This window comes from Oreochromis aureus, linkage group 19, assembly GCF_013358895.1.
Source record: "Oreochromis aureus strain Israel breed Guangdong linkage group 19, ZZ_aureus, whole genome shotgun sequence".
Lineage (NCBI taxonomy): Eukaryota > Metazoa > Chordata > Actinopteri > Cichliformes > Cichlidae > Oreochromis > Oreochromis aureus.
In genome coordinates this window covers 20,612,138-20,626,694 of record NC_052960.1, presented here as the reverse complement: position 1 = coordinate 20,626,694, position 14,557 = coordinate 20,612,138, and the positions used below count along the sequence as shown (strand labels likewise).

Here is a 14,557-nt window from a genome sequence, read left to right as displayed (position 1 = left end):
CGACCGCTGCCAGGGGAGCACTTTTAAATGTGCCCACAGAGAGCCCACAACAAGCATCACAGACAAGCAGACGAGAGGCAGCGAACATCCACATCACACCCATTAAAGAGGGAGGGAGAGAATAAATATGACAGAGAAACGGGATGATGAAGAGTTTTTGGGGGTTTTTTTTTTGGTTTGCTTTCTTTTTTGTTATTGGATGGGCGCTGCTAGAAAATTCACCACAAGAGACAAACGCCCAAAAACAATGATCTCCCCCACCCTGCCCATGCAGCTTGTTGGTCCACAATAACAACATCAACATAAAGTATTTCCTTCATGTGTGTTCTTTTCACAGCAAGGACAATTAAATTCAGAAATAAATTAATGGCGCTGAACTGTTTCGCTGCTGTCGCAAGGAGCTTAACAGGCACGCCTCAGAGCCACAATCGAGAAAACACTCCGAGGACAACAAATTAAGTCGCTGTTAACACTCTATAGCGTTATTGTGATAGTGGGACCCAAAACCATTAATCATTCTCGAAAAGACTCAGTTACACAGCAGCTGCACTGTCATCATAGGAACACAAACACTGTGCCGCAGTGAAGTGTGGGAGTATCTGACAAATGTAAGACAGGCAGAGTGGTTCGCAGACGGAAGATCCAACCACACTCAGCACTTAATGAGGGACGTTCAGTGAAACATAGGACCAGTAAGTGGAATGTTTTGTGTGTAATAAAATAGGCCTTTGGCTTGGCTAATCAGATCTTAGTCAAAACATCTCGTAATCAGCATCTCTCAGCAAAAAACCCTGTCCATTAATCACACAGCAGCGGTAAAGAGCTGCATGGGTGGCATTTTCTCTCCACAGACACACACTCACACACACACACACACACACTTACACCCACTCCTTACAATGTAAAACGAAAAATCTGCTGTTTTTATTTCTTCCCACATGAGACATTACGGAGCTATAAAAAGATTTTGTTACAGTATGTGCATTTAGATACACCGTGCAATTCAAGCAAAGGGAAGAAATCCAATTGGAAAACAATAAACATTGTATTAAAGCCATTAATAGACATTAAAATGGCAGGGAGCAATTTGCAGTAAATTAAGATTATAATGTGCTTTATGGTCTCGCATGGCTCCCTTCCAGACAAGCAACAGACTGTATTAAAAGTCTAAACAATGGCTGCTTTTATCAGCGCGTTCATTGAGCTAACACACATGCATTTGTTGCCATGCATTCTGACGCTTTACCTGTTTACTATTACAGGCATGCTAGGAAGAAGGCTGGGCATAGTGGTGGCTGTGAAGTGGGAAACTATAGTAAGGTTAAGTGAAAGAGGAGAAGCAAAGGAGCTGACAGTGGCTGAGTGAACATGACTCCCAGGTGGTTAGGGTGGGTTTTTATTTCAGGGACAAGAAAAAGAAGCCCACAAAGATATCGGACTGGACTGCCTGAAGCTTAGAGAGCTTGAAGCTTGTATGTTTGGAAAACACATAGTTTATACTGGTTTATACATGTTCCTGTGTTCATAATGTATGCACATACACAGAGAGAGGGAGCTTGCATGCAACATGACCACACTGGGAGAGACAGATGAACAGAGAAAGGATGAGGGTGGTCTACTGTCTATCTTTGGAAATATAATCCTGTAAATAGACTATGAATGCTGTAATTAACTTGCTTGAGGCCATCTAAGACAACAAAACTGCACTAAATTCAACAGTAAACTGATACAGATGAAGTACGATAATGGCCATGCTCACAACAGACTCCAGAGTATTATGTGTCCTAATCAAAAGGTGCAGTACCTAATTGTTATTGTTCAGACGAGCTACTGTATACATGAAGCAGACTTGGGTTTCTGCACTATTAATGTAAACACCCCTTACCACTTGTTCACCTTTAGTTCAGTTTCAAAGCAGGCTATGTACAAAACAATATAAAACAGGAAAAAATGCTTACTAGTCTACAGGTTGGTGCAAGATCAGATTCAGTTGCTAATATCCTGTTTGCATGCATCTGTGGAGCATTTTTGTGAATGCATTAAAAAAAACAAAACAAAACAAACAAAAAAAAAAAAACAGAATACAGGCAGACCTGACAAAAATAATGAATGAGAACAGGAGCAAACCTCTTTTCCATTCTTGTTTTTCACTCCCTCTCTCCAAAAATATGTCATCGTGTTGTTTACAGTGTCTCTCAGGTATGTATGAAAGCCAGGTTGAGGCTTGGTAAGTAAATACCTGCATGGTCACCTTTTACACCCTGGGTTAATGTGTGTTTTCTCAACCTTGCAGTGATGCTCAGGGTGCAGATAGCATCTTTATGCAGGCGAATGTCTGATGGTTATATTGTGCTGATACGCACCCAGTACAGCCCAAACAACCGCCCATCGTAGGACTATTACGTCTAAGAGGCCTGTCACAACTGCGGAGTCCTTTATTTTTCTAACGTCTGAGAGGTGAAGGAGAATGTGAGCATGAAAGGGCGAATTATAAACATAACGCGGCAGAAGAAACAGCAAGAGAAAAGGGGGGGAAAAAAGAGAGTGAAAAAGAGGCAGTGGTGCTGAGAGAAGCTAGGCCACTGTACTCGCTTTCAAACCCAAAATCTCAGAAAGGCTGCCAGACACGAAGAAAGAGCGCAGACAATTAGTGCCAACACTAACATGGGTAATGGCTCCAAAATGGAGTTCACACGAGCCCACTGCAAGACTAGCCAAGAAAACAGTCAGTCTAAATCAGGCTGAATGGCAACAGAGGAGAGGAAGCAAATTCCTGCTTCAGTCAACAGGCCGTCCACGACCCGGCAGCCAGTCAGAGGGCAGCAAACATGCAGGAAGGTTCCACACTGAGGAATGAATATCTACAACTTCAGCACGGTTCAGTGGACAAATAGTATGGAAGAGCTGCTGGACAATGAATCTGAAACTGAAGAGAAATGTGAGGGGTGTGGTAATATGTATGACTAAGTATGTGTGAGTGCTTCTGCACCGTGAGCAAAAAGAGAGATTTTTTTTTTTTCCCCCGGAGTTCAAATTTCATTCAAAAGAAATTCTTGAGGAGCTACATTTGTGCTGATGGCCTTCACATTCAGACTAGCCTTTCAGAACTTTAGCAAATTCTTTTGGAAACGCAGCTGGATCCTATAATCCACAGTGGCTGTAGCAGGTGTAAGCATATTTTGGGGGACTAGGTTGTTTTAACTGTGGCTGGGGAAAAAAAGAAAGTTTTAAGAAGAATAAGAAATGATTACCAAAGCAGTTTGTCTTGTGAGGAACAAATGTCTTGCAGGCGGTGGCGATCTGTAGCTCAGCGCTCAGTACAGCTTTGACAATGAGGTCCTCAACTTGCTTCATCAGCGCTGCGACAGAAACATTAAAGCAAAATAAGATATTAAAAAAAAGAAAACAGATTAAAGCACTCCACACACTATTTTTATGATTCGATAAAACTCATAATTGAACTGCAAAGGAGTTAAAAGTTACTTCTGTCATCATTGCATGGATACTAAAAATGAAAAGAACAAGGTGAAGGTCTAACTCACATGTGGTGTCCTTCCCCTCCTGCTTCAAATACCTCAGCACTGCACTCATACTCCATTTGTTCCCATAATCCTCAACTTCGGGGTCATCGCAACTGAAAAGAAAGAAATGAGCTTCAAACACTCCAGCTGTAATAAATGGATGAGTCAGAGGGGGAGCCTTCCCGTAACAGCACCGCGTTGTATTTTGATCACTGAGGGGACTTACCTGACATAATCGCTGCTCTTTTTGTTCACACTGTAGTTGGTGAGGTGCATGAATGTGTTCTTGATGCTCTTTGAAGTCCTGTCATACTTAACTGTGGCAAATCTGTGAAGGAGCAAGGTTTATTTACACAAGAGGAAGAAGGGGGAAAAAAATCCTTCTACGTAATCCAACTATTCCCCTACATATCCATGTGCCGTAACATCCACATTCATAAGACACTTGACTATAAATAATAAGGGCACTTGGGAAAGAGATTAGTTTCTGGCAGTGTTTGAGAGGAGTGGATGCCACATGTTCAATAATGAGAATTCCTTTGGCACACACCATGTACCTGAATACCAACACATGTGAAGGAATGTCAGAAGATAAAAGTGGGATTCAAGATTCGGCCATGATTTACTGAAAACAGTTGATAATGAAGCCAGCAAATAAGAGGGAAGTGGCACTGTGTTTCCAGCATGAGCACGCACCTCTATCAGAGCGAGGTGAGGAGCCAGTCATTCTATAAATCATCAACCCTCTCCTGACCCACCCGTGTCTGACAATAGCCTTTTCTTTGTTAAAGAAATTATTATTGCTCTGAGCACCCAGGCCTAATAACTCGAGCGCAATTACATAAAGTCGTGATAGATATGAGCTTTGAACAATGTCACAATCAGCAAACATTTGATTAGCACATCCTACAAGTGAAACAATAGGGCGCTTTGTTTCAAAGTGGCCAAAGCCACACGCTCCACACAGGCAGTCTGCAAAGTTTAGGATGCCCTCTTGTGGGTGCTAAAGGAAGATGAATGTAGTGTTTCACAGTCCCGCTGGATCTCACAGTACACACTGAGTGCCATAATAATAAACAAGGTTTTCCTTAACAACACGCAACGTGGCACAAAAACCAAATGTAACGTGACACATATAAACAGGAAGTTTCATGTTGGTCAACCACTTATTTATCTTAGTGGAGCCTATTCAAACTGTCAGAGGCCAAGAGGACAGCTGGCTAATCCTTCACAGGGCTGACAGAGTGAGAGGCAAGGACAGTCTCACATCACTGAATTTTAAATTGATAACTGGTGGTTGTAGCAGAGAGAAAGAACTTATATTTAGTAAAAAATGTGGTGAGTGGACGTGAAGATGATGGTGATTTATTGTTCTATCTGTGCCATGCAGCCAGAACTGTCCAACTAGAAAGTCAAATTCAACACACTGGATGACTCTGCAAAGTGTGCAAACTGCAATGAAATTATTAAACAGCCAATTTTTTCAATCAAATGCATCGTGATGTGGTGACGCCAGCAACAGCAAACCACACAGAGTGGAAATGCAGTGAAAGTTAAAAATACTTGTAGATCTTGACAAGCTGTTTGAATCACAAAGACGTAACATACTGTTATTTTTCAGTTGCAAAAAAATATAAGTGAAGACTTTGATCATCATCTCATCAAGTTAAGGTGACTTCTAAATAAGAAGCCTTGTGAGTGCCTCCTAAGTGAGGTGTCTTGGGGTATACCAGTAGGAGAACCTGGGGCAGAGCCAGGACACACTGAAAAGAATGTGTCTCTCAGCTAAATCAGGAACACTTCGGTATCCCCACCCAGAAGAGCTGAGCAAGTGGCTGGAGAAAGGGAAGTCTCTATATATTTGTTTAAATTACCGCCTCTATCAGCTAGAAGCAGATAAACAGCAAGATGTATGGATGGATGGATACCAAAAAGACAACATAAACTCTTATGTAAAAGCACCAGGAGTTAGCTTCTATTGTATTAGTCACCATTTCAAAGGTACAAACACTCACCTAGCCAGGCCTTCCTCATACACATAGACGAGGAGAGGATCGTAAGACGTTACCAACACGTACAAACGAACGTCAAACTTGAACCCTGTAAAAACAACAATTAGATTAAGTCATAAAATTGTTCAGTGCAAATCTGTCAAAAAATAGCAAAAATATAACCGTAACAACTCACCATCGATGAGTAGTGGGTTATTAATATACCGAGACACCAAAATGTTTTCAGTCATGGAAATCTGATTTGGCTGCAGATGAGAAGCAGGACGCACAAAAGAAGATATGATGAACATAGAAGAAAATGTGGGCAGTATTTTATCACGAGTTTAAAGCTACAACACCACGAGTGATTCATATAGAACTGCATTAAATACTCAAGTTCATTGGGCTGACGAGACGCTGCAGTGAACCATAAACATCAAAGGATAATAAGATGAAGAAAAGTTTCGGTGACGCTGGTCATAGCGGGTCAAGCTTCAATAACAGCCTATAAAAACACAATCTGGTGGTGGGAGATGGGTCATTTATGAGGTTGAAATGTGTTGCAGGTGGTGAAGTTGAGAAGAGATGGGGTAAAGGGGGGGGGGAGTTGGAGTAACCTCAGCGCTGGCTACAGTTCAGAGAAAAAGCAAAGCAAAAAAGATGAACGTATTTCTTTCTTTTCTCCAAATATCGCTCTGACATTCTTTCCACTGTTTCATAAAAATGCCTGAGAAGAAGAAGAATCGTGCACATGTTTTCCAAGGGTGAGAACCTTGTTGAGCTCCTCCAAGAGCCCGGGGCCTTGAAAGTGTGTGATTTACTCCGCGAAGCTTATTAATGTCTGAAACGCTGGTTGATACTTACTTCGAAGACAGCTGTATCAGTGCAACCCCCACACTTAGATAACATCTGGCCAAGTGACTGTTTGAGTTCACACGGTACTTTTTTATGTCAGTGTGCTTATAGTTAACTCCCACTAAGGTTTTACCCTTAATGCGAATTCATGCTTGCACATGGTTTATTCACACACACACAACAGAAGAGCTGACTGACAGTCAGTATTATTGTTTTGAGCTTTGCTTGGCATTAAGATTAGCTGTTTTCTTCTCCCCGTTTCTCAGTCCGTGTTAACCTATTCTTAAACTCTGCTGGCTTTAGCTTTGTAGTTACTATTAACTACAAAGCTACAGCTTTGTAGTTAATAGTACAAATGGGGGACCAGCACTGGGAGGACTAGCACCCTCCCAGTGCTGGTCCCCCATTAACAAAGAAAGATTCAGTTAATCATGTCCAGTGTTGTTTTATCTTTCATAAATGCTACTTTACAAATACGCCAATACTATTTAATTATTTTTTTTTAAAGGCCATTTTGGGGAGAAAAATTGTGCATTCCAGATTAGGTCAGAAATCAGAATTTCTGAGTCCCCTGTCTGAAATTTAATCTCGAATGCCCCGTTCAACTTGTATTTCCTATTCAGAAAGTCAGAGAAGCCCCACTAACCTCCAGTTAACAATCTGCAATGGTGGCAGTAAAGTGTACTACTGTAAACAGTAGTAAAACTAGAACTGTAAACTCTCCATAGCCACTATTGTATGTTTGTGACTCGATAAAAAAGGATGCAGACTGGATGCAGACTGGGGGAGCCAAGGATCGAACCACCAACCTGATTAGCAGACAATATTGCTTGTGATACCTGGATGGCTTTACCTCGTTAAGAATCAAAATAAATCCTGTTTTTGTTCTCGCTTTTCAAACTTTAGCACTAGAATGAACTAACTCTTGAGTGACATCACTCCCGAGTTCCAACATCCGACTTCCAACATAACAGCAACGTGGAATAACTTTCCCCATCTTTGAAAACACACGCCAGTGCAGGTACACCAAGCTCAAACACAGGTGCTAAAGAAGTAACAGTTGACATCCTCCAAACTTGGGGGTCAGCAGCACCAAGTATACCAAGACTAAACCACACAGGGAATTAAGGAAGAAAGAAAAAATGCCTATAACTGTGATTCACAACAAAAATCTCTAGCACAACTTCACCTACTTCCAAGGTGCATGGAGAGGATGAAACAATTCACAATGCAGGAACTCCAGCAACACTTAAGGGAAGAAGAACAACTTTATTGACTGACCAACACGTTTCGGCTTGTGGCCTATGACCCTGATGAACGCCACAAGCCGAAACGCGTTGGTCAGTCAATAAAGTTGTTCCTCTTCCCTTAAGTGTTGCTGGAGTTCCTGCATTATAACTGTGATTCAAAATTACTTTACTTAAAGGTTAAGGTTTACTCTTAAACTTTCAAAAACACTAGATTGGCAGCATACTTGCAACACAAAGTCCACTAATTTGCTTTCTTTTTTCCTCACTGACCACTCAGTTTTGACGCCACAAAGCTCCAAGAACGAACAGCGAGGTGGAATTTGTGGAAGTATTTTTCTGCCAAATTATCTTTATTATATCACTGAAGTCCTCCAAAAGTTTTTACAACTGAAGTTTAGAATTAAAAAATGTAATTAGACTCAGAGCTGTTTAAAACAGTGTAAAAGCCACAGTAGATATTTAATGTTAAGGAAAACACTACAACACTACAGACAGAAGGCCAGGGAGCCAATTATCTCCTATGAACAAGCACTTGGCAGCCGTGGCAGCAGACTCAGGGGAGGGTGGCCATCTGGTGTGACCGGTTGGGGAGAGGGGAAAATGAAAGGAGAGAAAAGTGTGAAGTGTTCACATTTTAAGGATCAAAAGGCACAGAAGTCTAAGAATAAAATAAACTCACATTGCTAACCAAGTAGATACCTCGTCCTCTCGAAGATGCTACTGGTTTAATTATCCACGGGCCTTTGTCCTTGGCAAAGCAATCTGAGGAAAAGAAAGAAAAGAAGAAGAGGAAAGCAGGAAACGCTGAGAATTGAAGTCATTTAAAATGACTGTAAACATGTCATAAATATAGCCTTGCTAAGACGAACAGGATTATGTGTGGGTGGTATCTTACTGCAGAATTCCTGGTACTCGGCGGGAAGCACAAAGGTCTGAGGAACAATGTGGAAGTTTTTGAAGCCATGAGTCTGCTGCATTCGCTGGATGTTTTTATAGAGACGGTCTTTGCGTGTCAGTTCGTGCGATCTGGACGTGTGGAAGAACAAATATAGGAACACATAACGGCTACAGAACACCCTGGGCCTGACGGTATGATTCACTTCATGCTTCATAAAGGCATCGGTCCCAAATAAATCGCACGTTGCAAGCGAAAGCCAACAAACACATTGCCTCATACGGCGATATTTATAACAGAGGAAACAGTGGAAACACACTCTATATTTGAAACCTCTATTATACCTGGGAAAGTGGTTGACCTTCTGGAAGTCTTGAAGGCTGCGTAGTACGTAAGGCTTGAGGTGAGACCCTGTCCACATGAGGTTGAAGTCATTGCTGTTTGGGTGAACCTGAAAAACAGCAAGACTGAACTGAGCAGACAAGCCAGATGAAATGATTTTGATTTAGCGCACAAAAAGTAAAATACACCAGCAAAGGGATCATTAAAAGAGTTTCCAGCCACCAACAGAAGCATCGTATTCTGACGTCCATCACGTTTGATTGCTCGGCTGAATCTAAGAAACAGACTCCAGCACCACCACCATTACTCCATCACTAACCCGACGAACTACTGTACGACCTACGCTTTTGACATGATGTCAAAAGGGAAGGCCAGCTCACAGATTTCCATCACTGTCATCTTATTTTATCTCTTTTTTTGTGCTTTTTTCCAACAATTTGTTAGGAGGCGGGATTCACATGGCCGTTCTGTCTGTGTCCCGTGGAGAGCCAGATGTTTGCAATAAAGGCTTATTAAAGTTTGGCTCTGTCCGGGCTGCGGTAGACACTCGTCTGCCTTTTGATGATGGGTTAGCAGGAGTCGAGAAGCATTGAAATGAAATAAAAAGGGAATTAATTGTAGCTGCTTGGAGAGAGCAATAACGTGGATTGTGTGCCCTCGTGAAACCAGATAAATGCTTTTTGAGGTCATTTTGTTTTTTTCCATGGGTGCATTCCCGGGCTTTGTCACCAGCAGTCAAATGAAGATTAACAGACCTACAGTAAAGCGTATCCTACAATTGCATGTACCGCAAAAAAAAAGAAAGAAAAAAAAACAATGTATTTTTACAAGATTATCTGTTAAAGTTGTACGATTTAAGTGAGAACATTACCTCATGGAATCCGTGATTGGTGAGTATTTCTCGTACCAGGCGGCTCTCTGTGCGCACGATCTTGAAGGCCATATTATATCGTTCTGTGAAAATAGCACAACAAGATATTCTTAGCATTGAACTTTTATAGGCTCCAAATTGACATTTTTATTCTCCCCAAAATGTCATTTTTATTACTCTGCACTGTACCTCCAACAGAAGATATGCTTCCATCTTTTGAAACAACAGCTTCAGGGACAAAGAGGAGAATCGGGATGGTCTTGCTAAGGCTGCCCCATGAGATGCAGGGATGGTCTCTAGTGGGTGACAAATTATACAGACACTTAATAAAAATAACAGGAGCAAAGTTTCAGAGATGCACTTTGGGGTGAATTTCAGTGCCCAAAATCTTCCAGGATGACATGAACTGATCTATATGGGCATCTTACCTAAGGCTGCGGGAATGCCTCGTGACGTGGTGTTTATTTCAGTCAAGCAGATAGAGGCAGAACCACACAGAGCTTTGTGAGGTCCCGGGCAATAACAAACCCATGTACAGTACTCAAAATGCCCTTGTAAAAGTCGAGAATGTCTCATAGTACCAGATACAGCCTGCTTATCAGGGGGTCAAAATAAGATAAGGTGACATGATGATGGAGCAGAACTCAATCAGGTATGACCAGCCTTGATAAGGGGAAGAGATGGGGCATGCAAGCAACTGCTGCCCTTAGCTTAAGTACCCAGGTATGTGAGACAATATCGCAGATTATCGCACTGACACGGCTGGGTTGCTCACTGTTAAGAGGAGTCTTTTGATAGTATTTAAGCTTGTTGTTTATCATGAGCGTAAGCCATCACCGAGACTACCGAGACCCCTGTATACACACAAGATGTTAAGATCTTATACAGAAGAATGTGTTAACATCACCACCATCATCTCTGAGTATGATCGTGCAATGTTAGTACTTTTAAAGCATTGTTGATATTTGTAACAGTAAAATTCAAAGAGGAACTGACATTTCTTTCTATTACACTTTGGTTCCAGTCCCACTTTTACTGCATTATTGTACTTTATTTAAACTTGTTATAAGTTGTCTTTAATGTTTTGGCACATGGGCTAAATGAAGTATATCTTATCTTATTTTAAATAGAACGGCTTATCTGACAGACATCTATCAGCACGTGCAGGGTGCGTTTTGTGAAACATTTATTCTCATGATTATGATATTTCTGTTTTTATTAAATTCAATAAAAAGTTGAAATTAAGCCCTGTGCTGTAGACTTGTGTTTCGGCCATGGTAGGTTTCCAATGGATGGATTCACCTGTATGTGTGCTGTGCATCTTTTGTGTCAGCCTGTAATGTTATACTATGTAGCCGTCTCATGCGGCATGAAGGTCCGCATACACTGCAAGGCAAAGACTGCAACCTTACTTACCAGAAGTGAAACTGTGCATACTCCTGTTATTTTTGTCCATTTTAAATTGAACTTAAGAAAAACTGGTACATAATTTCTTTACATTTTGCTCACTATAATACTGACTGATAAATCAAGCAAGCATTAAAAGGCAACAAACTCAGGGCATGAACCAGTGTTGTTTCCAAAGAGCTATTAGCTGAACTGTTTGTGTAGCGTGATGTGCAGTGTGTCCTTAAAAAGGAAAGTGGACAAGTTAAATAAGAAAAAAAAGAAGTGGCAGGCCTAAAAAACTATCTACAGCAGATGAAATGTTCATTAAGGAATAGGACATGGCTTTCAGTAAAAATCTGACACACGACCTGAGAGATGCATCTGGCTCTTCAGTTGATCTGCTACTCTAAACCAAGCCCTCATTAGCAATGGTTTCAGTGGAAGGGTGGCTGTCAAAAAGCCAGTCTTAAGAAAGAGAAACAGGGAGAAAGGACAGAGAAATGCCAAAATTCAAAAGAACTGCACAGCAACAGGCTTTATGGAGTGATGAATCCAGAATTTGAATTGTCTTTAGCCATCTGTAAAACACATTGAAGGCTCTGTCAGGGTTTGGGGCTACATTTCAGCCAGTGATGTTGTGGATCTTTTATGTAATTATAAACAAAGAAAAGTGGTTTCACATTTTCATCTACAATAAAATACTATCTGAAAAGCATCTGATTGCAAACAGCTTCATTTTTAAGCATGACAATGATTCCACATACAATGCCAAGGCAGTACAAGTATACCTGGATTAAAAAACCCACAGTGGAACACTATCAGTCATGGATTGGTCTCACCAGAGCCTGGACCTCAACATTATTGAAGCAGTGTGGGATCATCTTGACAGAGAACAGAACAAAAGGCATCCAAAGAAGAGCTTTGGATGTCCTTCAAGATGCCTGGAACTTGCCTAATAGAGTTCAGGCTGTGCTGAAGAACAAAGGCAGTCATACAAAATATGACTTTCAAGCTCTTTAGAATTGTAAAAACTTTGTTTTTGCTTTATATACTATATTACCTTGTGTATTTGCTGTTTCAGTAAACCGCTGCACCTATTTCTCATTTTCCTACCAAAACAGTACTGTCCTTTTACCACAGTCATGGTGATTTTCCTTTTGTGTTTTTGAGGAAGGTCAACACTTCTTTCATGGTGTCAAGACTTTTTGTGTGCAAGTAAAATATTGCAGACAGCAGTCGTTAAAAAAAACAAAAAACTACTGCAATATTACTCTTACAATGGAACTGAGATGTGGTAGATATTTTTGAACAACCATGTTGTAGCATCTCAGTGCATAATTACTGCCATGTCAATAAATGCAGCGTTGGTAGTCTGAAGGTTAAATGCTAACTCTAAGCAATCCAAACTAATTTAGGAGATGGAGCCTAAAAGCAGATACAGTGGAACCCAGAAAGGTATGACTAAGCACGGCTTAAGAGGGAATTATTAGACCGAGACAAGAAAGCAAAGACCAGCTGGTGCATCCACAGCAGAGGGCTATATACTCATTTCTCTAAATGACAGTCATCAATTATACAGAATGAAAGACACCTGACGGTGTCATTTTGTTTGCATGTATCTTGACATAAATGATTAAACAGAGCTTAGGACATCTTCTGTAATCCCTCACCGATTACATTTCACCTTCAAATGATTTGGTAACTTGCAATGAGAGAGAAAATGAACAATGCTTTTAGTTCACCATAATGTCATATTACAAGATGTATTATTTGGAAATCTTATGCAGTATGCCAAGAGGATCAGTAGGCTAAGAAGTTAACTGACTTGCCAAGTCCCACAGGGATTGCAGGGACTGTGAGCAATATCCTACTCTTCTCCAGTGTGTCTGCAAACAAGCAAGAGTAGCTCCTCTTGAAGGACAAAATACTCAAACCAAGGCACCAATAGCATTGATTGAGAGAGTTGTTGCTTTTTTTCTTTAAATGAGAAAAGACAGATTTGAGGCAGCTTGTTTTATTTGTGATATAAAGTAGATAATCCCAGGTGCTTCTATAACCTCTGACCTTGACTCTGTTTAGATCACAGGCTGTCCTTTATTCTGCAGCAGACATATTAATATGAACTGGCAACTTGTACTTACTCTTGCTCGTCTTCTAAGGAGGATTCAGAGTCCTCTTTATCCCGGATCACGGCTGGCATTTTCACTGCAAAGGGGGGGACGATCTGCCCGGAGAAATCTTCGTGGGACCAAGTATCTAGTGTTTACCCTGGCATCTGCAACATCCAAGGGCAAACACAACAGTCACTTCTAAGATGAGCTCATAAAAACGCCGATATATTAATAACACCCTGCTCCACGACAGCTTAACACGAAGACTGCAACACTAACATCGTCCTACAGTGAATTACAGTTAGCATGCACTCACCTGAGAACAGCTGCTGCTTTCTAAGTCTGCCTGCTGTGGCAGTGAAATCATCTTAACACGTTATAGACAGTCTATGGTTAAGACAAAACCAAACTGCTAATAGCTAAATAAAGCGTTACTTTTATGTCTGCATGCGTTGTCAACTACGCAAAGTCTGCTTAGTTGGACACCACTGAGGTTTTTATAATGACGTACAAATACACACAGCAACAGAAAGAAGGTACTTTCGCCTGCTCGCTTATTTCCCAAGGGATCGCCACAGCAAATAGATCCGCGTATTTTGACTATTAAGCGCGGATGCCCTTCCTTTGGGCTGGGACCAGCACTTGAGAGTACATTAGCTTATAACACTCTGAGGCTGGGTTTGTGTTTCCTCCCGGACACGAACCGGGAACCTTTCACATGCAAGGCAAATGAGTTAACCACTACACCCCGGACCACAAAAACTTGCCTTGTATTTCTGTGGAGGCTGCTAACAGTAAGCTAGTTGGTATCGCCAGAGCCAGCAATCGCCGTTAATCTTCCTGTAACTACAACAAGTGGATAGCAACAAAGAAAGGCGCATGCGCGCGACAATATTGATCCACGTGACGAAATTTTGAACTGCCCGTACATTTAAAATAAATAGGAAAAAACATTTCAGTAGAAATATTACAAAGAGTGATTTCCTTCATATGTTCTTTATATTTTGATACTGTTATATGATTTGTTTGCTTCAGTTGCTGCACAGTGAGCTGGTGTGCCTTAATGTTTAATAACATTTATAATATTTTATTACTTTTTTAAAGCATTTTCCAAAATACTGGGACCCCTCAAATCTACATCTATTTTTATATAAAAGAAATGCATGGCTTTCAAACAGTATTGAATTAAGATTGTGAGATAATATAGATATAACTTCCAGTGGATAAATGCTTGTTAAAATCGTATTTTAGACCGTGTTTAGTCGTAGATTAGTTGAGTCAAAATTCGAACCTCTTTTGCATTATTTCACAGGTCTTTCTATAGATGCAGTT

General features: G+C 40.9%; 1 protein-coding gene across 7 annotated transcripts in view; it reads right to left on the bottom strand.

The window, feature by feature from the left end:
* The window catches only part of ttll5 (tubulin tyrosine ligase-like family, member 5), a 57,703-nt gene extending 43,600 nt beyond the window's left edge, over positions 1–14,103 (bottom strand). For 6 of the 7 annotated variants that reach the window (XM_039603172.1, XM_039603174.1, XM_039603173.1 and 3 more), the window contains exons 1-12: positions 13,993–14,103; positions 13,256–13,389; positions 9,915–10,021; positions 9,726–9,808; positions 8,857–8,963; positions 8,513–8,643; positions 8,297–8,379; positions 5,709–5,778; positions 5,537–5,621; positions 3,748–3,849; positions 3,543–3,634; positions 3,252–3,359 (exon numbers count right to left, since the gene is read on the bottom strand). In XM_039603172.1, the coding sequence (XP_039459106.1) occupies positions 3,252–3,359; positions 3,543–3,634; positions 3,748–3,849; positions 5,537–5,621; positions 5,709–5,778; positions 8,297–8,379; positions 8,513–8,643; positions 8,857–8,963; positions 9,726–9,808; positions 9,915–10,021; positions 13,256–13,314 (1,027 nt within the window). In that variant the 5' untranslated portion in view covers positions 13,315–13,389; positions 13,993–14,103. Of the gene's footprint in view, positions 1–3,251; positions 3,360–3,542; positions 3,635–3,747; positions 3,850–5,536; positions 5,622–5,708; positions 5,779–8,296; positions 8,380–8,512; positions 8,644–8,856; positions 8,964–9,725; positions 9,809–9,914; positions 10,022–13,255; positions 13,390–13,541; positions 13,678–13,992 lie in introns of those variants that run through there. The other variant, XM_031730978.2, reaches the window with a different exon arrangement.
* Positions 14,104–14,557: the final 454 nt, after the last annotated feature.